We start from the raw sequence: 27,162 nt of genomic DNA, 5'->3' as shown, positions 1-27,162 counted from the left end.
GCTTAGTCCCACAATACTGCTCCCTGTTCCTAACTATAGATGCCAGTTGTAAGCCTGGGCCTCCTGAACTCCTGACTGACCTGCTATGAATGGAGGGCTCCCACTACCCGCTCCTCAGGGTCAGTAGTTTTCTAGAAGAGCTCATGAAACTCAGGAAAATACTTTATTTATACTTACCACTTTATTACAAAGGATACAACTCAGAGACAATCAAATGGAAGAGGTGTATAGGGCAGAATGTGGCGGAAGTAGTGCAGAGCTTCTATGCACTCTCTGGGTGCACCAGCCTTCCAGCACCTCCATGTGTTCATCAACCTGGAAACTCTGAACTGTGTCATTTAGGGTTTTTATGGAGGTTTCATGATGTAGGTAGGCATGACTGGTTTTCATCATTGGCCATTGGTGATTGAACTCAGTCTGCAGCCTTTCTCCCTTCCCTGGAGATTGGGGGGTGGAATTAAAAGTACAACTGGGGTGGTGTCAGAAAAGGCGAAGTGGGGAGCTAAGACTTTAACCCCTAAAGGCTGTTCCATTCCTCTGATGTCAGTGGATGACATATGGGGAGCCTGGAATTCCATCCCTACCCAGCAGTACTGACGCACCCCCGAATCCTTTCTCCTTGGGTTGTGTCAGAGGAGGCTTAGTGGAGTGTCAGGGCTTTAACTGTCACCCAGTTGTAGCAAAGCCCTCCCATCATGATATTAGTAGGATGGACTATTTGGGAAGCAAGAACTCCCACCCTGCCCAACAGATACAAGGACCCCTTGCCTATTCTGGGTGTCAACGGAGGCCATGTGTCAGGGGCTGGATTTCCACCTTCACCTGGCAGTGGCAAGGTGGAGTGTCTCCTTCCTCTGCTGGAGATACACAGATGTCCAATACACACGTGAAAAGATGCTGAACTCCAGTAATTGGTAGGGAAATGCAGCTGAAAACGCAGTGAGATACTACTTCACACCTACTAGTATGCTGTAATAAAAAAGAAAGTAACAAGTATTGGCAAGAGTGTGGAGAAATTGGAACTCTTAAATGCTGATGGTGGGAGTATAAAATGGTGCTTTGTAAAACAGCCTAGAAGTGCCCCAAAAGGTTAAGCATAGACTTACCATATAACCCAGCAATTTTACTTCTAGATATTTACCCGAAAGTAATTAGAGTATATGTCCACATGACAACTTGTATACAGATTTTCATAGTGATATTATTCATAATATCAAAGATTAGAAATAATCCAAATGTGCAACAATTAATGAATGTGTAAATAATACATGATCTGTCCATAATATGGAATGTTATTCAGCCGTAGAAAGGAATGAAGTACTGATACATGCTATTAGGTGGGTGCAAAAGTAATTGCGTTTTTTCCCATTGAATGCAATTACTTTGCACCAACCGATACAGTACAGATGAACCTTGAAAACATGATACATGAAAGAAGCCAGTCACAAAAAGACCACATGTTTTGTGATTCTGTTTATATGAAAGGTACAAATTAGGCAAATCTATAAAGACAGAAAGTAGATTAGTGGTTGCCAGGGGCTGGATAGGCACAGGGAAGTCTCTGCTAATGGACACTGTGTTTCTTTTTGGGATGATGAAAATGTTTCAAAAGCGATTGTGGTGCTTGTTGCACAAATCTGTGACTATACCTAAACCATTGCATTGTAGACTTTATATTGGGTGAGCTGTATGGTATATGAGTTATATCCCTATAAAGCTGTTTTTTAAAAATTCAGAAATATGTTTTTAAAATTACACGCCATGACCAAGTAGGATTAATTCCAAGGCTGCAAGTTTGCTTCATTATTTTTAAATCAACGTAATTCACCAACGTAATTCCTAACAAACTAAGGAAAAATCAAGATTCAGTAATATTGAGAAAGCTCTCTCTTATTTCTTATGTTTTTAAGATGAGTGAGTGTTGAATTTTGTCAAATGCTTTTTCTGTAACAGTTGACATTTAACATGGATATTACTCAGCAACAAAAAGGAATGAACTATTGATACATGCAACAATATGGATAGATTTGAAGGGAAGTATACTGTGCGAAAATAGCCAATTCCAGAAGATTATATATAATCTTATTCTTTATATATAACACTCAAAATCATAAAATTGTAGAACTGGAGATCAGATTAGTGGTTGTTAGGAGATGAAGAAGGGGTGGGAGTTGGAGGGAAACAAGGAATGGAAATATAGTGGAAATATTCTGTGTCTTGACTGTATCAACAGTAATCTTGTTGTGATATTTGAAAGATGTTACTGTTGGAGGAAACTGGGTAAAGGGTACATGGAATCTCCATTATTTTTTACAAATGCATGTGAATCTACAGTTGTCTCAAAGTTCAAAAGAAAGAATAACAAGATGAATGTTTAATGACTTGGAAAGATTATTTTGTTTGTTTGTTTGTTTGTTTTGAGATAGAGTCTCGCTCTGTCACCCAGGCTGGCGTGCAGTGGCCCAATCTTGGCTCACTGCAAGCTCCGCATCCCGGGTTCACGCCATTCTCCTGCCTCAGCCTCCGGAGTAGCTGGGACTACAGGCGCCTGCCAACACGCCTGGCTAATTTTTTGTATTGTTGGTAGAGATGGGATTTCACCATGCTAGCCAGGATGGTCTCGATATCATGACCTTGTGATCCACCTGCCTTGGCATCCCAAAGTGCTGGGATTACAAGCATGAGCCACTGTGCCACGCCTGGAAAGATTATTTCTGTATTAATACAGCATTGTATAAGGAACAAGTTACAAAATAGTATATTACATTTTGAGTCCATTTTAAAAACCACTACTTACATATAAATTCGAGAAGAAATGACTAAGAGAACTTTTACCCACCACTATAAATTGTTACATCCACTTTGAAAAGCACTTGGGGATTTTCCAGTAACCTTGACGATACACATTTTATATATGTACATGTACATACACATATACACACATAGATACAGATACACATATATACGTACAAAAGCAACAAGTAGTAATTCAGTTTTACTCTTTACCACACACAATTTCTTCAGTGGTAATTTCACTCTTTACTTTCCTGTCTGCAGTGTAGGCTATGTAAGTTCCACTGCAAGGCCTTGTGTTTCTCCAGTATCTTTTCAGTTTGTCAGATGACATCATATAGTAGAAAAAGAAAAGAAATGAACACCGTTGACCCAGCAGGCAATCATGGCTTGCTAATCATGTTTCCTAGTCATGGTTTTAAACCTGAGTCATAAATAGATTTCTATGGTAGCTGTCCATTGTTTAGTAGGCTTTTGTGGTATGTTAGTTTTGATAATGTTTACACTTAAATTTTAGGAAATCTAAACTATTTTATACTGTATCTCTAAATACAACTTTTTGGTTTATTTGATATAGGAAAGCCATGGCAGAAAAATACATTATGACATCTGCAAAACTCATTGCTCCTGTAATTGAAACATCTTTTGCTGCAGGTTATGATTGGTAAGAGAGAAAGTCTGTAATACTGCATGGATATGGTTGTTTTCATAATTTATACTTTTAAATTTAAATTGTCATTAGAAAAATGAATATAAATGTTGATTCATATTTAAGCAGATAATATATGTTAAGATTAATATAAGCTATTTTAAAGTTCCTAATAAGATATTTTTTTTATTACTCATGTTATTTTGTAAATAAAGTAGTTATATACCACATTTCAGTCAATAATGGACCACACATATAACAGTGGTCTGGTAACATAGGAAGGTGAAAAATTCCTATCACCTAGTGACATCGTAGCTGCCTCGAAGTTGTAGCACAATGCATTATTCACTTGTTTGTGGTGATGCTGATCTAAACAAACCTGTGCTGCCAGTTGTAGAAAAGTGTGCAGTAATAGCCTAGGCCTTCACATTCACTCAGAGTTTATTTTGTGACTCATCCAAAGCAACTTCCATTCCTGGAAGCTCCGTTCATGGTAAGTACCCTATACAAGCATGACATTTTAAAAATCTTTTATACCATATTTTAATTGTACCTTTTCTATGTTCAGATAGATTTAGATATACAAATACTTACCATTGTGTTATATTTGCTTATAGTATTCAATATGGTAACATGCTGTGGAGGGTTGTAGCCTAGGAGCAGTAGGCTATACTGTATAGCCTCAGTGTGTTGTAGGCCATGCCATATAGGTTTGTGTAAGTACACCCTATGATATTTCCACAATGACGAAATTGCCTGATGACACAGTTCTCAGAACATATCCCCATCATCAAGCGATGCCTTACTGTACAGTAAATACATAAACCAGTAACATAATCGTTTATTATCAAGTATTATGTACTGTACATAGTTGTATGTGCTGTGCTTTCATAAGACTGACACAGTGCGGTAGGTTTGTTTACACCAACATCACCACAAATGTTGTGATGCTGTGTTACAGCACCTAGGATGTCATTTGGCAATAGGAATTTTTCAGCACCATTATCTTATGGGACCACTGTTGTCTATGTGGTTGGTCCTGGACCAAAGCATTTTTTTTTTTTTTAGAGATGGAGTCTTGTTCTGTCGCCCAGGCTGGAGTGCAGTGGCACAGTCTCCACTCACTGCAACCTCTGCCTCTTGGGTTCACGCCATTCTCCCGGCTCAGCCTCCCGAGTAGCTGGGACTACAGGCGCCCGCCACCACGCCCAGCTAATTTTTTGTATTTTTAGTAGAGACGAGGTTTCACCATGTTAGCCAGGATGGTCTCGATCTCCTGACCTCATGATCCGCCCGCCTCAGCCTCCCAAAGTGCTGGGATTCCAGGCATGAGCCACTGCCCCCGGCTGGATCAAAACTTTCTTACGTAGCATATGATTGTTGTTCATTGGAATTGCCCTGGTTACTTGTTAAAAGTGCAGATAATCTGGCTCCCTACATCTTTCTCTGTAGATCTGAGTCAGGGTTCTGAGGTCTGGAGTGAGTATCTGCATTTGTGTCAAGCCTCCCCAAGTGATTCTGATACCTACTATACTGTAACTCTTTACCGGTGTTATGACTGCATATTAAAATCAGGGAATTTTAAATAGTCCTAACACACAGGCTGCACCGTAGACTAGTTGAATCAGAATTTCTGGGTGTTGGGACAGAGGGATCAGTATTTATAAAGCCTCCTAGGGGGTTCTGTGATATAAATCCCACATACAGAACCATTGCTCTGTACTATGCAAATAGTTCTTGAATGCCACTGACTGAAGAACTCACTAAAAACGGATATTCGGTTGGTCTTAAATGGGATAGAGCATCTACATTTTTTTAATGCTGTCCAGGTAACTGTCATGTGTAATGGAAATTACACATAATCCCACAGTTTTACTGAAAAAACACAAGAGAAAACTTAGTTCTGCAATTACTTGCGATTTTTACTATGAATTCTTCTGGCATTCTTACTGTGTTTCTGTTAACTTATTTGTATACGATTAAATTATTTTTAACCTTTTTTCTGGATTGTTTATGTTTGTTAAATATAAACATACAAAAAATTATCCAAAATGGTAACTCAGCTCAGTGATACATCACAAAACAAACAAATGTTTAACCATTACATACCCTGATAAGTACAATTTAAAGAATAGAACATTGTTAGCAACTTGCAAAATGCCAATCCTAATCACTGGCTATCCAACTCGGAGGAGTGACTGATGTCCCTGAAGAGTGACTTTGATGATAATCACTTCCTTGCTTTTCTTCATACTTTAACCACCTAAGCAGGCATCCATAATTTAGTTTTGCCAGGTTTTAAAAGCATTATATAAATGGATCATACTGTACATATTCTTCTGCATATGACTTCTTTTACTCTGTGTTTGTGTTGTCCATGTCCTCGCATGTAGCTGTGGTTTGTTCATTTTCATTGCTATCTAGTAGTTCATGGTATTAATATGTAAAAATGTATCCATTTCAATGTGACTGGGCATTGTGATTTGCAGTTTGTACCTGTTGTAAATGCTCCTATCAATATTATGGTACAATTGTGCATGTCTCTTGGTGGGTGGTGCCTTCATTTCTGTTAGATATATACCTATGAGTGAAATGGCTTGGTCCTAGGGTGTGTGTATGTTCAGCTTTGATACTGCTAAACAGTTTTCCAAAGTTCCTATCCTTGTTTACACCCCCACCAAGAGTGCATCAAAATTCGAATAGTTTACAAATACTTGGTGTATTTTGTTTTTTTTTCATTTTAGCCAGCCATACTGGTGGCATCTCATTGTAGTTTTAATTTGCCTTTCACTGACAGCTGATTTTATGTGTTTATTTGCCATATGAATATTATTTTTTGAGAAGTGCCCATTCAAGACCTTTGCCCTTGTTTGTATTTCTTTGGTTAGTTCTTTTTGTGTTTTTTTAAGGCAATTTTTGCATACCCCAACTTCATGAAAATATTTTCCTATATGCTAGAGGTTTTACTTTTCACATTTAGATATAGGATCTATATGGAATTGATTTTTGTGTGTAGTATGAAGTAAGGTCAAGTTTTTTTTTCTTTTCTCTCTCTTTTCTTTTTTGTAATAGGGCTATCCAGTTAACCCAGCATCATTTATGGAAAATAGTTTACTTTTTCCACTGCACTGTAATGTCACCTTTGACATATACCAAGTGACTATACATTAGTCTGTTTGTAGACTCTTTATTCAATCCCTTTGGTCCATTTCTCTACTCTTGCAGTCAAACCACATTGCTTACATTTCTATATATAGTAACACTTGATATCTGGAGTGCTATGATCTGAATATTTGTGTTCCCCCAACATTCATATGTTGAAATCCTAACCCCCAAGGTGATAGTATTAGGAGGTCGTCCCTTTCTAGGTGATTAGGACATGAAGGTAGGACGCTTTATTTTTATTTTTATTTTTTGAGACGGAGTCTTACTCTGTTGCCAGGCTGCAGTGGCGCGATCTCGGCTCACTGCAACCTCCACCTCCCGGATTCAAGCAATTCCCCTGCCTCAGCCTCCTGAGTAGCTGGGACTACAGGTGCACGCGACCATTCCTGGCTAGTTTTTTGTATTTTAATAGAGATGGGGTTTCACCATGTTAGCCAGGATGGTCTCAATCTCCTGACCTCGTGATCCGCCTGCCTCAGCCTCCCAAAGTGCTGGGATTACAGGCATGAGCCACCGCACCCAGCTGGTAGGATACTTTTTGAATGGGATTAGTGCCCTTATGAAAGGAGACTCTGGAGAGCTAGCTAGCCCCTACTATTATGTGAGGACACAGCAAAAAGACAGCATTCTGTCAAATTAAATATATTCTATAAGTTCTGTAGAATTTTTCTCACCATGAGAGCATTTAAGATGGAAAAATATATGGAAACTCATCTGTTACAAATTGAAATTGTTACAATAGTTAATTCAAAAATGAGAATGTAGATATCAATCCAATTTTTACTTAAATTGATTAGAAATTAAAATAGACTAATGATAAATTGGATAAGAAAAGTAATTTAGAACTGAAGACTTCAGTAACTTAAAACCTGTGTTGGAGCAAATCAAGTGCTTACCTTTACAGAGTACTAGGGACCCTTTAAAAAATCTTTGAAAAGCCACATTTAAGAAAACCAACAGTATCAATATACTAAAACGAAATCAAGTAAACTTTTTTATGCTTTCCCTTATAGGTGCGTGGAAGTGGTGAAAGCTTCTCAATATGTAGAGCTAGCCAATGATCTGGAAATAAACAAAGCAGTCACATACTTGAGACAAAAGGACTATAACCAGGTAAGTTTTAAAAAACTTTTCAGATGGAATTCCATATCTTAATTGGTCAAGCAATAAAAACAGGGAAACTCCTTTCTGGAATAATGTTATCTGTGATTATTCTGAAGTTTAATATTTTTATTTCTATTTTATCGTAATTTTCATTAAAGTAGTTTTAAACTTTTATTAATTTTTGTCTGTTGTTTCTTTTTTTTTTTTTTTAGACAGAGTCTCGCTCTGTTGCCCAGGCTGGAGTGCAGTGGTGCGATCTCGGCTCACTGCAAGCTCCGCCTCCCGGGTTCACACCATTCTCCTGCCTCAGCCTCCCGAGTAGCTGGTACTACAGGCACCCGCTACCATGCCTGGCTAATTTTTTGTATTTTTAGTACAGACGGGGTTTCACCGTGTTAGCCAGGATGGTCTTGATCTCCTGACCTCGTGATCCGCCCACCTGGGCCTCCCAAAGTGCTGGGATTACAGGTGTGAGCCACCGTGCCTGGCCGTTGTTTCTTAAAATGTAAATACTTTCTTTGTATAGCATGGTTGCTAAATTATAAACCATATTCTATTCCGGAGATTAACTTTCCCCTAGAGGTTTTCAAAGTGTTCCCCAAAGCATAAAGTTGTTAGGAACACTGATTATGCTAGGGAGCATGGGAAGCTGGGAGCCTGCCATCCTCACCAGAGCAGCTTCCTTATAGTCTGTTTTTTGTGTTTGGTTTCCTCATTGACACTGCATTGGGAATGGAAGGGTCCATACATGGCTGTATGGGGTTTTAGAACTCTGCAGATCTCTCACTGGCACTGCTGCTCCCTTGCTACCTTGTGTGGGGGTAGAGTGGGTGCTCCCCCTTCAGCAGTCTCTCAGTTAGGACAGAGCTGACACACAATCAGGAGGCTTAGACAGCTGTAAGAAAGAGGGATAACCAAAGAGAGTGAACAGAATGACTTGATGTCCTAGTCTGTAACACCAGTGGTTAGTGTCATTATATGCCAGCACCTAGAACACTCAGCTCTTCCCAGTTAGATCCAGAGAGCAAGGACCAGAGAAAGCTGCAGCGTCTTTCCCACATCCTCTCCCAAGCCTGTGCTTTCAGGTTGTCTTCCTATTTAGAGAACTTTTTGCTCTGGGAGACAACAGAAAGGACTAACAAAGGAAGTGGGGAGAATACTATCTACTTAAAGAATATGAGAGTAGAAAAAAGCAACCCTAGTGTTCATGAAATACATATATATAATTAATGTAGTACTATGGGGTGGTTCCATTGCATATGTTAATTTACTGAGCTTAATTTTTTGAGTATTTACAAAACATTTGAAAAAGACTTTTCAAAGTATCCTGTCATTTGATCATCACATCCTTGGTCATGAAAAATGCCTCCAGTGACTCTCTAACGTTGTAATGCTTTTTATATGGAAGTGATGTGAATCAAATTGGTCTTTATTATCTTGCTAAAGTGCTATATGGACAAAAAAATTTTGTGTGTGACATGTACTGTTATAGATGACAAAATGGAGAAAACCATGTTTGCACAGTTTTCCTTTGACATTTTATTTTTAAATGAACTTTTTAGAAAGGGTTAAGAGGCCGGGCGTGGTGGCTCACACCTGTAATCTCAGCACTTTGGGAGGCCGAGGCAGGTGGATCACCTGAGGTCAAGAGTTTTGAGACCAGCCTAACCATTATGGTGAAACCCCGTCTCTACTGAAAATACAAAAATTAGCCAGGCCTGGTGGTGTGTGCCTATAGTCCCAGCTACTCGGGAGGCTGAGACAGGAGAATTGCTTGAACCCAGGAGGTAGAAGTTGCAGTGAGCTGAGATCCCACCATTGCACAGAGCGAGACTTCATCTCAAAAAAAAAAAAAAGGTTAAGAATGCATTATCATAGCTCATGTTTTAAAACTATGTTTATTAAGCAATAAACACTAATTTTTAAATGTTAAAACCTATTGAACTCAGATCTTACTATCTGTGCTTTCCTAGCTACTCTCGTTCAAAGTATCTTATGTTCCATTTGCATTTTCAAGTTTTTAATATCAATTGGTTTACTGATTTTTTTAAAATGCCATTTCTGCTTTCTTTTCATCATTGCTGCTTTCACTCTTTCTTTTGTTTGTATATTGTAAGTATTATGAGGTGGGTATAATACAATCTTAGTTTGAAAGAAATGTTATTAAGTGAAAAAGGATTGGGTTGATGTATCTCATAATAATCATTTGATGGCAACTACTTTATTTACAATTCAAAGTGAAAAAGAAAAATTTATGTCTTCTGTGAGGATATAGTTCTGGAGTTAGCTCTAAATACTTTTTTTTTTTTTTTTCAAGAAAAAGATGCTGAAATCACAGAGTATGGGTCTTTTTGATAATGATGGTGTTTGTAGCCACTTTTGTAATTGAAAAAATAGACTCTGCCAAAAAGCCCAAAGTGGATGAAATGAAGCCATTGGCCTGGAGGCCAGTTCTGGTGTAGGGGCGGGCTCAGTGGAATGCTGAAGCCGGGAGCTAGATGGCATCAGCTGGGAAAGGAGACCAGGACAGACATAGATCCCTTTTCCTCGCTGTTTTCAGGGAAACAGACAGACAAGCTAACATCGTTTATTTTTATTTTTTGTTTTGCCATTTTGACTGCACTTTATCAGTTCCGTTTATAAATAAACTTAGAATATTCTTTTAAAAACAAATATTTTATATAGATTTATGGACGTGTAGAGAACAGTTATGAAAACAGCCTATTTCAAAACAAAAACTTGAGCCAAAAAATACCCGAGTGTTCCTTTTATTAGAATAATTATGTAGCCTTTTTAGAATAGATCATAGTTTAGAAACGTATGATATGAAGTGTTTTTAGTTTGTCACGTGATATCCATTTAGGATGTTTTAAGTTGTAAATACCTTTGCCAAGTTTTTTAAGTAATAGTTTTGGATTGCACTGTTTTTTGGATTCATAATAACCATTTTGGGAGAAAATAGATTTGATGTTAAATATAGCCTTAAAGTATTGTTATTAATGAGTTACAAAGTAGTATATATCAAAATTTAAAAATTTAACACATGTCCTTGACTATAATGTAAACGGCTGCTTCTAAAAGGAATGATACAAAGGACTATAACACTCCTTTTTTTTAAAAAAATTGTTTTTATTGCTTGTTAGCATTCTTTTTGTTTTGTTTTGTGGATGTTGTAGAGAATAGCTTTCTTTTCCTGTACACTTTGGAGAGTTTAATGGGTATATGAGTTAACACCTGTCCAAGTGCCTTATATTTTAAAGTAATATACCATTTATTGTGACACAGTCTAAAAGTGAAGATTAAACTATCTCAATTCTTATTTAAAGTGAAATGCAGCTTATAAAACTTAGAGATTCAAAATAGTGGTAGCTTTTATATTAATAGTTGTGGAAGTTGTATAAAGAATCAGTGAGGTAGTTTCTATAGGATAAGCAGTATTAGCAGCAATTATTTTTTAGATAAATTTAAGGAACTTGTGGCAGTGTTATAAAATCTTTAAGCAAATGATAGAATCTTTTTTTTTTTTTTTTTTTTTTGAGACGAGTCTCGCTCTGTCACCCAGGCTGGAGTGCAGTGGCCGGATCTCTGCTCACTGCAAGCTCCGCCTCCCGGGTTTACACCATTCTCCGGCCTCAGCCTCCCGAGTAGCTGGGACTACAGGTGCCCGCCACCTCGCCTGGCTAGTTTTTTGTATTTTTTTAGTAGAGACGGGGTTTCACCGTGTTAGCCAGGATGGTTTCGATCTCCTGACCTCGTGATCCGCCTGTCTCGGCCTCCCAAAGTGCTGGGATTACAGGCTTGAGCCACCACCCCCGGCCAGAATCTTGAAAGTGAGGATACAATGTTTGGGTTTTTCTTTTCCAGTGTTTACTTTGTAGAATTATACACTGCTGACCTAGAAACTTCCATCAGTTTTCTTTGAAGTCATCAAAAACCCTTTAAAAGAATAATTTGCTTGGCAACTTTGTTGTGCAAATAATACAAATAAAAGGATAACAATTTACTCATATTCTAACCAAAGTATCTGAAATTGAGTGTTTTAAAATCTTCTGTCCTTCAAAAAAATTGAGTCAGTTTGCCTACTGGTACTTCATTTGAGGTCAAACACTGAACAGCCCACATCTCAGAATCTGTCAGACATTTGCAACAGCTATAGTTGACAACCATTATAAACGCTAACACAGTTACTTTTGCTTGTACACAGCTGCTTTCTAGGAGCAGGAGGCACCAAGAGTCAAGCATCCTCTAATCAGTAAATGTGTTTTAAGAGGAAGGAAGGAAGGAAGACCCAGTGCCTTTCTCTACCTTGTTTTTTCTTTCTGATATTCTGTAGCAATTTCTAGGTTGAATACTCATTCACCTTTCATGTAAAGTGTCTGAGCGTCCCACACATCTTATTTGGTTAGGATTGTCTCAGACCTGCCAGGCAGTTAAAAACATACTTTCATTTCTCATGATTTAAAAATGTAATTATATTTGGATCTACTTTAGATCACTTTTTGTAATACTTCCAGAATTATTTTCTGTTACTGGTTTTGAAAAATTTTGTGCGATTTTTCCTCCTTGGCCTTCTGAAACTCCAATTACATTTCTCTTAGACCTTTTCATTATGCTCTCATAAGTCTCTTGTGTTCTTTTCTAGGAACTTTTTTTAGCCATCTATTTTGCCATGCTTCATTTAGTCTGAACATTTTCTGGGACCTTGGCCTTGAAGTCCTGGTTGCTTTGCTAGCTCGCTCTACAGTGCCTTCAAAAATATTTTTAGTATTTTCTATAATCTTTCTAGTTGTTCTCTGTCAAAGAATGGTCTTCTGTAGGCTGGTCAGTCATGGCCAGAAGCAGAAACCTCAGAATTATTTTGTAAAGATCAAATTTGATCACGTCTCTTAGGCAAAACCTTTCAGGGCCTCATTGCCCACCCCGTTATGCAGGATAAACACTCAACTGCATCACATGACTCCCAAGGCTCATTATTATTATTATTATTATCATCATATTTTTATTTTTTAGACAGAGTCTCACGCCTATGCCCAGTCTAGTCTCAAAATCCTGACCTCAAGCAGTTCTTCTGCCGCAGCCTCCCGAAGTGCTGAGATTATAGGATGAGCCACCATGCCCAAGCCTTCCAAGGCTCATTACTTACTACTGACCTTTCTTCCAGTTACCAGGCCTCTCTTCAGCTCTGTTGTCTTAATTATATTTTTAATTTCAGAATTTCTATTTTTTTCTTTTTTATAAATTCTAGTTCTCAAATGAAATTCTCTTCTTGTAATCTGTTTTCTTGAACATGTTAATCCACGCCTTTTGTGCCCTTCCCTGGTCGTACCCTTCAGGAACACTGATCTTTTCCCCAACCCTAAGCTTGAGTACTGTCGTATTACAATGGTAGTAACCTTCAGATATTCCATTTCTAGGCTGTAGAGATCTTAAAAATGTTGGAAAAAAAGGACAGTAGAGTGAAAAGTGCAGCTGCGACCAATCTCTCAGCCCTGTATTATATGGTAAGTTTTTTTTATTACTAAGAGTTAAATATATTAGTATATGATTAACTCTTTTTTGTATTGCTAATTTTGTATTGCTAAATTTCTGCCTGAGGATCATGCCTAAGGAGAAACCCCAAAGAATACTGGTGGAGAATGGTAAGTGGACTGAGGTGTATAGAGGATCTGATCATGACAAGTGCCAGGCCAGGGGCTGAGTTGGCAGACATGAGTGAGAAGGACCATCTCTGAAGGAGAAGGGAGGGAGAAAAATTGTAGTGGTAAGTATCACATCATAGATTATGGAACGTACAGCTGGAGGAGCTAGAGATGTGTTTCAACTCTTTTGTGTTAGTAACGAAAGTGACATCTTAGGTTAAAAGATTGATGTAAGGTTACAGAGTATCATCTCTAACAAGCTTTCATTGAGCATCTACTGGACGCCAATCATGGGAATACCGAAAGTCTAAAAGCTCACTAAAGGGGCGCGTTCTTGTCTTTGGAACAAAGGAGGTAGACAAGGAAGGAAGGTTTAAAGTAGAGAACAATAAACTAACATAGATAATAAGTGCTTCAGAAATTCAGAGGAGGCAAAGAACATTCTAATTTAAGGCTTTCAGGAAAGATTTCATAGAGAGTTGGATCTTGCAGGTCAGAATATAGAAAGGGGCATTTGTAGGGAGACGGGGACTAAACAAAAGTACAGAGGCAAGAAAGTGCTGGGAGGGAAGTGTGTATAAGAGTCATTTCTTTTCACCAGAAAATACAGAATTTCTCGTAGGCTTTTTCTGAATATTGAAAATTGATTATAGGTAGGTGTGGTGCCTCAAGCCTACAATCCCAGCACTTTGGGAGGCTGAGGCATGTGGATCACTTGAGCCTAGGAGTTTGAGACCAGCCTGGGCAACACAATGCCTGTCTCTACAAAAAGTTCAAAAAATCAGCTGGGCATGGTGGTGCGTGCCTGTAGTCCCAGCTACTCGGAAGGCTGAGGTGGGAGGATCCACCCGAGCTGGGGAGGTCAAGGCTGTTGTGAGCCATGATTGTGCCATTGTACTCCTGTTTGGTGACAGATATCTTGTCTCAAAAAAATAAATAAATAAATTGTAGATTTTCATATGTCACTTTGAGAACCTCTACGATTTTAAGGGCTGGAGGTTAGAAACAACTAAACTGTGTAATTTTTCAGTATCCTTTTCAATTCTGTCATTCTATGATTCTTAGAGGAAATGATCTGAGATTTAATTTTGTCCTGCGTGTAGAAGACTATAAGAGCTTTCCTTAGGAATAACTGTTGATGCTGAGGTGGCAGGGCCAGGAAGGGCCCAGATGAAGGCATGACAGCAACCCAGACCTCACCATATACCTGGGCGGTAAACTATTAGAAGGCTACCACAGCTCCTTAACTCTGCCTTAGCCACTAGCTCTTGAATTTCCAGCGTCTTGGGTTTTGCTTAAGTTTTGCTCAGAATAATGGCATAGGAATGGGCTTAACGGATTACCAAGAACTGCCCTTATTGTAAGAATATTCCATTTGATCCAACCTCTTATTTAAATTTACTTTCATGACCCAACTGAAATATGAAGGCTTCCTGACGCTCCTTGGCAGATATTCTCACCTCCCTTTGTGCTCCTAGAATATTTTGTTTGCACTTACAGCATTGTATTTTAATAGTTTATATGTGATTCTTCTCCATTAGCCCATCAGCTTCAGCTTTGTATTGTGCACAGTGCCTTGCTGATGACAGGTGCTTTTTTTTTTTTTTTTTTTTTTTTTTTTTTTTTTTTTTTTTGAGACGGAGTCTTGCCCTGTCACCCAGGCTGGAGTGCAGTGGCCGGATCTCAGCTCACTGCAAACTCCGCCTCCCGGGTTCAGGCCATTCTCCTGCCTCAGCCTCCCCAGTAGCTGGGACTACAGGCACCCGCCACCACGCCCAGCTAATTTTTTTTTTTTTTTTGTATTTTTAGTAGAGACGGGGTTTCACCATGTTAGCCAGGATGGTCTCGATCTCCTGACCTTGTGATCCGCCCGTCTCGGCCTCCCAAAGTGCTGGGATTACAGGCGTGAGCCACCGCGCCCGGCCGACAGGTGCTTATTAAACATTTCTTTACTAACAAATGAGAAAAAAAGTCATGGTATTTTATTAAACCATGTTTCCAGTCCCTCTTAGAGCTTCTGATCTGTGCACCATTGAGAAGCACTGCTGTGCTGAACTGCTGTTGCTAGTGGAAAGGTATCATATCCCTCATACATGTAAAGATGAAGAAAGAGATCCAAACCCCTGGTTGAAGAATGACTCCAGTGCTTCAGTCTGCTGGTAGGACAGTGGTACCAGTTAGTTACATGTCTAGACGGGGGTGCTGATTGGGGGAAAAGATGTTGAGTTTCTTTTTAAATATATTTAAACATTTTTTGTAATGATGGAAACAAGTAGACAGGAGGTGTGTTAATCTGTTCTCATACTGCTATGAAGAAATACTCGAGACTGGGTAATTTATAAAAGAAAGAGGTTTAGGCCGGGCGCGGTGGCTCACGCCTGTAATCCCAGCACTTTGGGAGGCCGAGGCGGGCGGATCACAAGGTCAGGAGATCGAGACCACGGTGAAACCCCGCCTCTACTAAAAATACAAAAAATTAGCCGGGCGCGGTTGTGGGCGCCTGTAGTCCCAACTACTCGGGAGGCTGAGGCAGGAGAATGGCGTGAACCCGGGAGGCGGAGCTTGCAGTGAGCCGAGATCGCGCCACTGCACTCCAGCCTGGGCGACAGAGCGAGACTCCGTCTCAAAAAAAAAAAAAAAAAAAAAAAGAAAGAGGTTTAATTGACTCACATTTTTGTATGGCTAGGGAAACCTCAGGAAACTTACAATCATAGCAGAAGGTGAAGGAGAAGCAAGCACCTTCTTCACAAGGAGGCAGGAAAAGAGAGAGGGTGGGCCTTTGTACCCCCACACCAGCCAGCCGTTGGATGTGGCCTGCCTCCCAAAAAAGGGTCATCTCTAGGAAGGGGGACAAGGTGCCTCTGTCTTCCACCCAGTTTCCAGAGAGGGCTGCCTGCTGAGGCTGGTGGCCAGTAGCACTTCCAGCAGCTCTGACGGGCAAGTCCACGGGGTGAAGCATGGTGTCTATCATGGCCATTAAATTTTGAATTTAGAAAATCACTAATGAATTTTTGACCCAATTTGTCACCAGATCTTTACCAAGTTTGACGACTGTGCAGGAGGAGACCAATAGAAAATTTAAAGAAGCAAAGAGAATTGTTAGATTTAATCAACCAAGCAGAGCTATTAGAGCATCTCATCAGTAATTTCTTACAATTGGTTCTGAAGAAAATGGTTGTAATCAAGAATGTTTTGAGGCCAAGTGATGAGTCTCCTATGTAGTTTTTTTTTTTTTTTTTTTTTTTTGAGACGGAGTCTCGCTCTGTAGCCCAGGCTGGAGTGCAGTGGCCGGATCTCAGCTCACTGCAAGCTCCGCCTCCCGGGTTCACGCCGTTCTCCGGCCTCAGCCTCCCGAGTAGCTGGGACTACAGGCGCCCGCCACCTCGCCCGGCTAGTTTTTTGTATTTCTTAGTAGAGACGGGGTTTCACCGTGTTAGCCAGGATGGTCTCGATCTCCTGACCTCGTGATCCGCCCGTCTCGGCCTCCCAAAGTGCTGGGATTACAGGCTTGAGCCACCGCGCCCGGCCTGTAGTTTTATATATGATATGTAGTTGAAAGTATATTGTTGGTATCTGGCATATAGTTGTATCTATTTTCTCTTGCTGTGTAATGAACTGCCCCAAACCGTAGTGGCTTGAAATCACCGGTATTTGCTTACATTCTACCCAGTGAGCTGGGTTCACCTGGATGCTTCTTTCACTGGGCTTGCCTGGCCTTACTCATGCAGCTGCCATCCTCTGAGGCATAACTGAGACTGGATGTTCCAAATTCCTACCTCATGCCTGTCACTTAGCTGAACTGTTGGCCAGGGCAACTCAGTCTTCCCTCAGAGCATCCCCAGCAGGGGATCAGCCTTCTCAGGTGGGACTGGGTTCAATGAGAGCAAACCCCAGTACACAGGTGTGTATTAGCACATTGAGTTTGTTATTATTTTATTGAACAAAACAAACATGAGAGAGAATCATACCTGAATGAGTCATACATGAATCCTGGGAGGTGTGATCCACTGAAGTCATTATTGTAACAATCTACCACTGCCTGCACTCAGACCCCAGTTACTCATAGCCCTCCCAAGACTCTCAGAGTCTCATTCCACCACAGCATCAGGTTCAAAGGCCAGGATCTACATCAGGTCTGAATAGAAATGGGGCTTTCCAGCTGGGTTTGGTGGCTCATGCCTGTAATCCCAGCACTTTGGGAGGCCGAGGCAGGTGGATCACTTGAGGCCAGGAGTTTGAGCCTGACCAACATAGTGAAACCTCATCTCTACTAAACACGGTGAAACCCTGTCTCTACCAAAAATATAAAAAATTAGCCAGGCATGGTGGTGCATGCCTGTAGTCCCAGCTACTCGGGAGGCTGAGGCATGAGAATTGCTTGAACCTGAAGGGCAGAGGTCGCGGTGAGCCAAGATCGTGCCACTGCATTCCAGCCTGGGCGATAGAACGAGACTCCATCTCAAACAAACAAAAAAAAAACAAGAAATGGAGCTTTCTCAGGCACAATTTCTTCTTGATCCAAAGATTTCTGAATGAAAAGACATGACACTCATCCCCTGTAAGACACTCATCCCCAAAGGGGAGGGATGGAGGCACATCACAGTCACTTTCTTTAATGATTCTGAAACCTAGCAAAGCAGGTGTGGCCAGTGCTCCCTAGTCTGAGAAAAAGGAATATTCCTTGATTAGGGCCCAGCTCTGCTCCCTCGAAGTGGCCCCCTAATTCTTTTTCCTCTATGACTCTTGGCTCTGCCTTCTGAGAGCATCTTCCTTTTGTATAAGAAACAGCCTATGTTTCAGGAACAGAAAACCAAACACTGCATGTTCTCACTCATAAGCGAGAGTTGAACAGTGAGAACACATGGACACAGGGAGGGGAGCATCACACACTGGGGCCTGTCGGGGAGTAGAAGGCAAGGGAGAGCATTAGGACCAATACCTAATGCATGTGGGGATTAAAACCTAGATGACAGGTTGATGGGTGCAGCAAACCACCATGGCACATGTATACCTATGTAACAAACCACATTCTGCACATGTATCCCATAACTTAAAGTAAAATTAAAAAAAAAAAAAGAAAAGAAAGAAATAGGCTGTGTTTGCAGCTGATTAACTTTCTCAGTTTGTGTTCTGCCCTGAGACATTTGGGACACAGAGAGCTTTTTTCATTTTGGACTCTATCTGTCCCTTTAATCCAAACTAGCAACAGTCAGTACAACTCGCCTAAAAACTTGGAGGGTTTTCTCTAAGTCTTGTTAGGATTTCCCACATGTCTCAACAGCTGCATCCATAATTCTTTTCGGGACAGACCCCTTTCCACTAGGTGTATAGGCTGCTGTGGAACGGAGCCTTGAAGTGTCTTAGAAGCCCGTTTCACTACCTGGGAGAGAAGGTCTGCTAGGTATGACCTTAAATCTTTGTGAGATGTTTACGAAAGGTATTACAGCCACACCTTTGAATTGTTCCCTAACCTGCCATCTTGTGCCACCACAAGAAACTGGAGACATGAAATAATTTTATTTTCTACCTTAGCAAGTCCTAGTTCTTCTATATTTTCTCTAAATTCTACCTGCAAACTGAACAGTTCTCTCCTTAGCTCATTTTTATCTTCCTATACCTGATCAATTGTATACCCAGTTAAAATAAGTTCATTGGCCCTTCAGCATCCTACCTAGAAACCCCCTTGGCCACACGGGCATATTTATCAGGTACACTTCCTGTCCTCTAACCCGCTCTGTAGGTGCCACTTGTGTCAGTGCTTCACGGTGACAGTGTGGCTTGCTCTTTATCCAGCCTCTGATGATGCCTTCTGCCTTTGCAGGCTCACTCATGCTCCACCATCTCTCCAGTCCCCAACACAGCCCCTCACAGCTTTTCTCAGTTTTGCCTGCTGCATAGTCCAAAAGACAACGTTACATGTTTTTATATAACAGCAGCACCCCACTTGTAGGTACCAATTTTTGTTTCAGAGTTCAATCAGAGTTCACACAAAAACTTGCACGTGAATGTTCATGGCAGGGTTATTTGTACTAACCATAAAGGAGCCTGGAAGCAACCCAAGTGTCCATCAGCAATGAATGGATAAAGGACATGTGGCCTATCCACACAGTGGGACGTTAATATTCAGACTTTACAAGGACTGCAGCACAGATGTATGCTAAAACATGGACAGACCTTAAAAATATTATGCTAAGTGAAAGAAGTCAGACGCAAAAGACTGCATATTTTATGATTCTATTTATATTTGGTGTCCAGAATAGGCATGGAGACAGAAAACAGATTAGTGGTTGCCAGGGGCTGGGGGCAGAGGAGAATGGGGAGTGACTACTAATGGGTACAGGGTTTCTTTTGAGGGTGGAAGTAGATATTGACAGTGGTTGCACAACTTTGTGAACCTACTAAATGCCACAGAATTCTACATTTTAAAGGGGTCAGGTTTATTATATATAAGCTATATCTAAACTTTTTACAAAGTTTAACCAGGGATGGTCACTGTGAGTGACATGGGAGAAGGGGCATGGCAATTTAATGTTACACAGTTGTGAAGGAGCCTGGTGGTGACGATGTAGTAGGGGAGCTGGAGATCTGAGGAGGAATCGCCATCAGTCAGTGAGTGGCCGCACTTATCCAGCTGCCACAGTAGAACCCAGAGGGCCTTCATGGGGAGTTCTGTGGGAAGCAGATACCTCTGTGCAGCTGCCTCCTCTGGGGGCCACAGCCAAACCCTGTCATGGAGCAGGGACGGCATAGTCAGGAAGAAGAGCTGCCCATGGAGTGGAGTGAGTGAGGAGAAGCTGGTACCCATGGACACTTCTGCATCAGTCCTGCATCTGATGACAAGAAAAAGCCTTTCAGAGACTAAAGGCCACTGCTTCAGGTCTGCATTCCAGATGTCACACAAGTTCCTCTTTTGGCCAAGTCTAGACAAGAGCCTAATAGTGAAGGAGCTTCTTAGAAATGTAGTTCCTGGGTTAACCAAGCTGACCTGGCACAGATGGTCATGATGTTTAAGAACAGAGAGGTTCCTGTAGCTCACGTGAATGATGGCAAGGCCCTGACAGAGAATTTGGCATGGAGACAGGAAAAAACAATGGATTGCTACAAGTGCAGAGGCCTAGTAGGTGACACAGCCAGTGTGCTAGGAGCAGGAAGGGTAGTGCTTTTGTGACAGCTATTTCAGGGCTTCAGTGGGAGGGGGAGCGCTGCAGCAAATGGTGACATGGAATTTGGGCGTTGAGCATGGAACCACCTACATATAAATAGTGTTGTTATTCTAACAATGAGACTGTGGAGAAGTCAATCACAAGAAGCTTGGGTGGTTGAGCTTGATGAGTAAAACTCTTATGTAGAATCAGACTATCAAGACCAAGATATGTAAAATATTTTTGTTCATTATATTTGTAATCTCAGAAAGTCTGTTTATTATGTCTATAATCTCAGAACAGTCAGAAAAAGTATTTCATGAAATTCAAATAATTTGTATATGTATTTTACTTAGGGAAAGGATTTTGCACAAGCCAGCAGCTATGCAGATATAGCTGTGAACTCTGATAGATACAATCCAGCAGCTCTTACTAATAAAGGGAATACAGTTTTTGCAAATGGTGATTATGAGAAGGCCGCTGAATTCTATAAAGAGGCTCTAAGAAATGATTCTTCTTGTACTGAAGCGCTTTATAATATTGGTAAGTGAAACAAGGCGAAATTGCTTTTTAAATTATTTATTTTTTGCTTTGTATTTGTTTTTGTTTTGTTTTGCTTAAAGAGCTCAAACACATTAGGAGGAGGAGTTGACTTCCTTCTAACAGAAAATTGAAGACTACAGCCTCTCAGATTATAGTTTATTTTAAATGGAATTAATGATTCAGAAGCTATGCACTGCAAAATTTGGATCAGGCTTGCTTTACTGCCCTCTAAAAAGGCTTTTCCATCACAGTGTATAATCCTAATTTCCCAAATTTCTGCTAATACTGGATATTATCATTCTTTTTAACTTTTGCCAAGCTGATAGATGGGAAAAAATCCCGTTTGCTTACTTTTTAATTATGAACAATTTCAAACATACATAAAAGTACACACAAGAAATAAGTACCCGTGTACCTATCACCCCAGTTTAACACATTTTCACATTTTGCCATCTTTACTTCAGATTTTGTTTTTAATAAGCCAAATATTACAAGCCATGGAGTCTTACCACCATCACATTCTCTTCCCCGCCTTTCAGAGGTTGCCTGAAGTGGAGCATCATCACCCCGGGCATGAATTTGCAGTTTTGCAAACGCCTGTCCGTACAGTACTGGGTCTTGTCTCTTGGATTGTTAATAACGTTTCCCTGCCTAGGTATTTTTTGCTTTCTTTGGTTTGCTTATTTTATTCTCCTTTCTATGTTATGTCAGGAGTTTATGGCTAAAAACTGAGTGGAATCTCTAGGTCTATGAAGGAGATTGATGGGTTGGTACTTTGCTGTAGGGCATCTGTCTGGTCTGGTCTGTTTAGTTGGAGACCTGCCCATAAGTCAATTGTATCTTTCCTCCCAGAAAAGACTCTTTAATCTCCTGCCTGAAGGAGGAGGGAAGGCCTACTGCCAACCTTGAAGTATAGGGGAGGCGAGAAGGAATTAGCCATGGGAGAGCCTGATTGAGAATGTATGTTTCAAGTCACTGAAGGAAGGGAGGCTATGACCACTTGGGTATCTGGGAAGAGAGCATTGAAGAGAGGCACAAAGGTCTTCATGCAGGAGCTTGCTTCCTAGATATATCCTTATTTATTTGTTTTGTAACTATTAAATATTTCTCCTTTCTCCATTGCTTAGATTTTTAACTTTGTTTCTACTTTCTTCTATGGAAGAATTGTTTTATTATCATGATCTCAGCTCACTGCAACCTCCACCTTCCAGATTCAAGTGATTCTCCCGCTGTAGCCGTCCAAGTAGCTGGAACCACAGGCATGCTCCACTATGCCAGTCTAATTTTTTGCATTTTTAGTAGACAGGGTTTCACTGTGTTGGCCAGGCTGGTCTCGAACTCCTGACCTCAAGTGATCCACCTGCCTCGGCCTCCCAAAGTGATGGGATTACAGGCGTGAGCCACCACGCCTGGCCAAGTTTGTCTTTTAAAAAAATTGTGTTTATTGCTTTATTCGTTTGTTTATTGCTTTATGAAGCCCTTCTTACCTTCAGATTATAAATCATTTTTCTATATTTTCTTTTCATACTCTTCTTATAGCTTTGTTTTTTCTGTTGAGTTTCAAAATTTTGAGTTCATTTTTTATGAAATAAGAATCTACATTTAAAAAAATTAATGGCCAGGTGCAGTGGCTCATGCATGTAAATCCCAGCACTTTGGGAGGCTGAGGCGGGCGGATCACAAGGTCAGGAGATGGAGACCATCCTGACTAACACAGTGAAACCCCAATCTCTACTAAAAATAGAAAAAATTAGCCAGGCGTGGTTGCAGGCACCTATAGTCCCAGCTACTCGGGAGACTGAGGCAGGAGAATGGCGTGAACCCGGGAGGCAGATTTTGCAGTGAGCCGAGATCACGCCACTGCACTCCAGTCTGGGTGAAAGAGCAAGACTCTGCCCCCCCAACACACACAAAAAATAATAATAATGTATAGTCGGTTGTTCTGGCACCACTTATTACTAGCATTTTCCTCCCCACTGATTATGTCTTTAAACTCTATAATTGAGTGCATGTCTGAACTATTTGTTCTGTTCTATTGGTCTGTCTATTCCTGCCCCCCACTACACTTTTAAAATCACTGAAGCTGGCCGGGCGCGGTGGCTCAAGCCTGTAATCCCAGCACTTTGGGAGGCCGAGACGGGTGGATCACGAGGTCAGAAGATCGAGACCATCCTGGCTAACACGATGAAACCCCGTCTCTACTAAAAAATACAAAAAAAAAACCTAGCCGGGCGAGGTGGCGGGCGCCTGTAGTCCCAGCTACTTGGGAGGCTGAGGCAGGAGAATGGCGTGAACCCGGGAGGCGGGGCTTGCAGTGAGCTGAGATCCGGCCACTGCACTCCAGCCTGGGCGACAGAGCAAGACTCCGTCTCAAAAAAAAAAAAAAAAAAAAAAAATCACTGAAGCTTTGTAGCATCTTTTGGTGTCTGCCAGTGGAGAATCCCCACCCTAACATTATTCTTTAAAAACATTCTCAGTTGGCTGGGTGTGGTGACTCATACCTGTAATCCCAGCACTTTGGGAGGCTGAGGCAGGCGGATCTCTTGAGGCTAGGAGTTCCAGACCAGCCTGAGCAACATGGCAAAATCCTGTCTCTACTAAAAATACAAAAAATTAACTGGGCATAGTAGCACACGCATATAATCCCAGCTACTTGAGAGGCTGAGGTAGGAGAATCACCTGAGCCTGGGAGGTCGAGGCTGCTGTGAGCCATGTTTGCGCCACTACACTCCAGCATGGGCAGCAGGAGCGAGACCCTGTATCAAAAAACAAAAACCTCAGTTCATCTTCATTTTCTCTTTTGGATAAATATTTACATATATTTTGAGATTTATTCTGTTAACGTTAAATAAATTAATACCAATAATGACGCTTATAGGTTTTCTTTTTTTTCTTTTTCGTTTTTTTAAGGCCTTACCTATGAGAAACTAAATCGGCTGGATGAGGCTTTGGACTGTTTCCTGAAACTTCATGCAATCCTACGAAACAGTGCCGAAGTTCTTTACCAGATAGCAAATATGTATCTTATTTGAAAAACTTAGGGACAGTTATTAATTCTCTCAATTGGTGACTGAAGATCAATTATTAAATAAGTTTAATGAAGTAATTGAGGATAATATTTGAAGTAAGTGATGAGGATAATCTAACTAGCAGATTATCATGTGATAAAAAAATCATTTGAGTAATGCTATTTTAAAATGTTATTTGCGTTGAAAGAGGAATTAATGGTTAAAACTATTATTTATTAAATTTTGAAAATAACTGAAGTAATTATGACATTTTGGGTACATATAAACCATTCATTGAAAGTCAGTTTGGTGCTTTAGAACATTGTATTAATTCTGAAGCTTGTAGGGTATCATTGAAGCACTAACTTACTAAATAAAATACTGTTTATTACTGATTCGTACTATTGATTGAGTTTGGATAATTTTTCTTATTTTTTTAACTGACCTGTAGCTATAATGAGGTGTCCAAAGACTGTTCCCTCTAAAATTATGTAATTCTTCATATGAACTCACTCATTCATTCTGTTCATTTAATAGTCATTTATTGAATGTGTACTATGTGTATCAGTATTATGTTTCAAACTCAGGGGAATGTAGAACTACAAAATGTTGCCCTCATATCAGTTTCTTCCACAACACGTAGCTTTTTAAATAAGCCCTGCTCTTGGTTAAAAAAGCAGAAATGTGTTAATGTTTTTAATGCTTTTCATGCTATTTGAAAAGCACTTTAATTTCTCTCCTTATTTTAGTAAGCTTTGGCCACAATGTTGGGAAGCGTTAAACATCTTAGGTAGGTTTTCAGGTTACTGTTATCTTGATTTAAATTTTATACAGTTATGTGTAGAAAATTTTATATGTCGTAAGGTGTACCATTAATAATTTTAAGTACCATCTGCTGTACTTTTGATAAAGAATTTTATTTAAACATTTTAGTTTTAAGCCAGGCACAGTGGCTCATACCTGTAATCCCAGCGCTTTGGGAGGCCGAGGCAGGCGAATCATTTGAGGTCAGGAGTTCGAGACCAGCCTGGCCATCATGGTGAAACCCCATCTCTACTATAAATACAAAAATTAGCCAGGTGTTGTGGCAGGCACGTGTAATCCCAGTTACTCCCAAGACTGAGGCAGGGGAATCACTTGAACCTGGGACGCAGAGGTTGCAGTGAGCCAAGATAGTGCCATGGCACTCTAGCCTGGGTGCAGAACTAGACTGTCTAAAAAAAACAAAAAAAAATTAGTTTTAGATCAGATAGCATCATAGTTACTCCTGTTAGTCTTTTTGTTCATTTAATTTCTCTGAAACTGCCAGTGTCATTATCTTTTACTACCCAATTCATGATCAGCTAGGATCAAGTCAAGCAATTGATATATTTGAGACTGTTTGAGTACATTTCCATTTTTTTTTCCTTGTGGTATCACACTTGTCATCATTAAAAACAGTAGATTTTTCTGGTGTCACCCTTGTCACCATTGAAAACAGTGCTTCTTTTCCATAAACTTTGGATTGGAATATCTTCATTTCACTGAAATACCTAATATGTATAAAATAAATAGTAATTAATCAAAAAGTATTGGTATGAATAAATTATTTGTATATACACAGAAGACTTAGTAGGTACTAAAGAAAGTTAAAAAAAAAAAAAAACAAAACCCACTATCCTTGGGTTTATAATCTAATTAGGGAAAACTCACAGGAAAAACACATGAAAGTAATTCCCTTAATATGCTGAACATGTTAAGAGAGAGAGAATAACTGGATGCAACATTCAGGACGTTTTTATTAAGGACAATTTTTGGACAATACTTTGAATAATTCTACCAGAAATTTGGGAGTTGATCTTAGTGGATAGTAATGAAGGAAAAGGGAAAGCAGGCTATACATAGGGAGCGAGAATGTTACCTCCACAGTACTGCTGCATTCCATCTCCACCCCTGAGAAATCCAGAGGAAACAGTACACAATAGCACATTACTGTAGGCTAAGAAATATTGTTACTGTAATGTTTTTTAAGTTTGTTTATTGATTAATGAATTTAGAAAACATGTTTTCCTTAACTGACATTGCCTAAGATATGAATTAATGGAAAATCCCAGTCAAGCTATTGAATGGCTAATGCAGGTGGTCAGTGTTGTTCCAACCGATCCTCAAGTTTTATCTAAACTGGGAGAATTATATGATCATGAAGGAGATAAATCTCAAGCATTTCAATATTACTATGAGGTAGGTGTGTTATCTTAATTTCCTTCTGTGTTTTAGCATTTTATGAATTGTTATAAAGGCAGCAATACTTTGAAATTTTAGAAGATCTTCCCAGTTTTAAAATGATTTATTTAAAATAAAGCATTCTTGGAAAATGAAGTTTTTGTTTTGTTTTGTTTTGAGATAGTCTTGCTCTGTCGCCCAGGCTGCTGCACAGTGGTGTAGTCTCGGCCCACTGCAGCCTCCTCCTCCTAGGTTTAAGCAGTTCTCTTGCCTCAGCCTCCCGAGTAGCTGGAATTACAGGCGCCTGCCACCACGCCCAGCTAATTTTTGTATCTTTAGTAGAGGGACATTTCACCATGTTGGCCAGGCTGGTCTCGAACTCTTGACCTCAGCTGATCTGCTCACCTCAGCCTCCCAAAGTGATGAGATTACCACCACGCCAGGCATGAGGTTAGTTTTTTACTTGTTTTAATGAAAAAAAATGAAATAGGTCTGGGTGAGGTGGCTCACATCTATAATCTCAACACTTTGGGAGGCCAGAGTGAGAGGATTGCTTAAGACCAAGAGATCAAGACCAGCCTAGGCAACATAACAAGACCCCATCTCTAAAATAATAATTGTAAAAGGATAGGTGTGGTGGCCCTTACCTTTAATCCCAGCACTTTGGGAGGCCAAGGAAGGCAGATCACTTGAGGCCAGGAGTATGTGACCAGCCTGGCCAACATGAGGAAACCCCCTCTCTACTAAAAATACAAAAATTATCCAAGTGTGGTTGTGGCATGCCTGTAATCCTAGCTACTCAGGAGACTAAGGCACAAGAATTGCCTGAACCCAGGAGTCAGAGATTGTAGTGAGCCAAGATCGCATTTAGTATACTCCAGGCTGGGCGACAGAGCGAGACTGTCTTAAAATAACAA

General features: G+C 40.2%; 2 protein-coding genes across 6 annotated transcripts in view; both read left to right on the top strand.

Annotated features, from left to right (window-relative positions):
- SAP18 (Sin3A associated protein 18) overlaps positions 1 to 27,162 on the top strand; it is a 556,924-nt gene that overhangs the window by 75,374 nt on the left and 454,388 nt on the right. The gene's annotated exons all lie outside the window — the stretch shown is intronic.
- Positions 1 to 27,162, top strand: part of IFT88 (intraflagellar transport 88) — a 125,259-nt gene that overhangs the window by 42,922 nt on the left and 55,175 nt on the right. For all 5 annotated transcript variants that reach the window (XM_050766735.1, XM_050766736.1, XM_050766737.1 and 2 more), the window contains 6 exons: positions 3,371 to 3,457; positions 7,621 to 7,720; positions 13,126 to 13,212; positions 20,849 to 21,035; positions 23,946 to 24,054; positions 26,113 to 26,263. In XM_050766735.1, the coding sequence (XP_050622692.1) occupies positions 3,371 to 3,457; positions 7,621 to 7,720; positions 13,126 to 13,212; positions 20,849 to 21,035; positions 23,946 to 24,054; positions 26,113 to 26,263 (721 nt within the window). The remainder of the gene's footprint in view (positions 1 to 3,370; positions 3,458 to 7,620; positions 7,721 to 13,125; positions 13,213 to 20,848; positions 21,036 to 23,945; positions 24,055 to 26,112; positions 26,264 to 27,162) is intronic.

The sequence above is a fragment of the Macaca thibetana genome, chromosome 17 (assembly GCF_024542745.1).
Source record: "Macaca thibetana thibetana isolate TM-01 chromosome 17, ASM2454274v1, whole genome shotgun sequence".
In the NCBI taxonomy this organism is placed as follows: domain Eukaryota; kingdom Metazoa; phylum Chordata; class Mammalia; order Primates; family Cercopithecidae; genus Macaca; species Macaca thibetana.
Note: the sequence above shows the minus strand (reverse complement) of the source record. Positions and strands in the feature narration are given on the sequence as shown.